Source organism: Capsicum annuum, chromosome 8 (assembly GCF_002878395.1).
Source record: "Capsicum annuum cultivar UCD-10X-F1 chromosome 8, UCD10Xv1.1, whole genome shotgun sequence".
Taxonomy (NCBI): Eukaryota; Viridiplantae; Streptophyta; class Magnoliopsida; order Solanales; family Solanaceae; genus Capsicum; species Capsicum annuum.
Window position 1 is genome coordinate 155,835,621 of NC_061118.1, and position 1,509 is coordinate 155,837,129.

The following is a 1,509-nucleotide window of genomic DNA, read 5'->3' on the forward strand; positions in this document are numbered from 1 at the left end:
ATGCATTCGTCTTATGGTAGCACTAGCTCTGGCACGGGCACTACAAAATACAACATCCGATTTGACGGACAAACAATTGTAACAACTGTTACTAACAAAGCTGCTGTTGCCAATGAATGGGCTAGTAAAATGCTCACCAAGTATGCTGGAAAACAAACTGTTGTGGGCTTAGACATTGAATGGAGGCCCAATTTTAGTCCATACAGTAACAACAAATCAGCCACCCTCCAACTCTGCATTGACTACATGTGTCTGATAGTCCAGTTGTTGCATTTGGACCAAATCCCTCAGACCCTGAAGAATTTCTTGGCTAATCCTAATTTCATATTTGTAGGAGTTGAGGTTGGTGAAGACATCCTTAAACTGAAGAATGAGTATGGTTTTGTTTGTTCTAATAAGGCTGATATTCGTGATGTTGCTAAGAATAAGTGGCCTGGTAGGTATTCTCTTCCAGGTTTGAAGGATCTTGCTAGTGATATTTGTGGTCTTTCTGTGCCTAAACCAGAACATATTTCCATGAGCAATTGGGAGGCAATGGATCTTAGTATTAGCCAAGTTGAATATGCTTGCATTGATGCTTATGCTTCCTACAAGATTGGTCACAAGCTCCTTATGGAAAGTTGAAGCTATTTTCTGTTTGAATTGGTTAACTAGTTTCGTCTGTTCATGTTCCAGAGTTAACTGCAGTGATCTATTCCTGAAATAATGTTTGAATTAAGCTATGCTGGTTCTTGTGTTTAGGCTCTTTATTGGGCTTCCTTTAATTAAATATGTTTCTTAATTCTGACTCTTATTCATCATCTTAATTGTTTCCATTCGCACTAATTTATGTTTTATATTTAGTTGGTATACTTTGATATGATATGATATTTTTGTCTGGCGTCATCTTAACATAGCATAGTTGATCACGACTTGACGTTTTTACTCTTACTGGTCTTCTGAACAGATCTTAGTAGTTACATTTAAATTTCTTTGGTTAGCCTTAAATCAAAGAGTCTTTCTAAATGTTAAAAACTTTATGAAACTATCCTTACAACTTAGATACACTATTCACGTCTATAGTGAAAGTGTCTTCCACCCGTTTTTGTGTTTTCTTTGTTATTATTTTTCTGAGCTTAAAATGTCTTATGATATGTCACTTCAGGTTATTAGTATTGATAATGGCTATCGTTTTAGTTATGCGTACCTTTGTATAGTCTCATCCAACAGAGGGAATACTAATCACAAAGCAATGTTACAATATGAACTTTTGTATTTCCGGATATGCTTCTTTTTATAAAAAGTACTAGTCAAAACACAAGTAGATTTTGAAAGTTTCATCAAGTTCATTAATTAGAGTTGAAGACTTGGGAGATAAACCTTGAAAGATGGCCTATCTCGTTATTTTTTTCCTCTTTACTTGATTAAATGGGCATGCCTATAGTAGCAGAACTGATACTTAGTCGAGAAGATCAGTCCAACTCAGCGTTGGGCATTATTGCTGCTAGCTAGTTGATAGTATTGGGACCC

The 1,509-nt window shown here is 35.9% G+C and overlaps 1 protein-coding gene across 1 annotated transcript; it reads left to right on the plus strand.

The window, feature by feature from the left end:
• On the plus strand, positions 1–624 carry LOC107879366 (Werner Syndrome-like exonuclease). The gene has a single exon (XM_016726415.1). The coding sequence runs from the start codon at positions 1–3 to the stop codon at positions 622–624; it is 624 nt and encodes a 207-aa protein (XP_016581901.1).
• Positions 625–1,509: the final 885 nt, after the last annotated feature.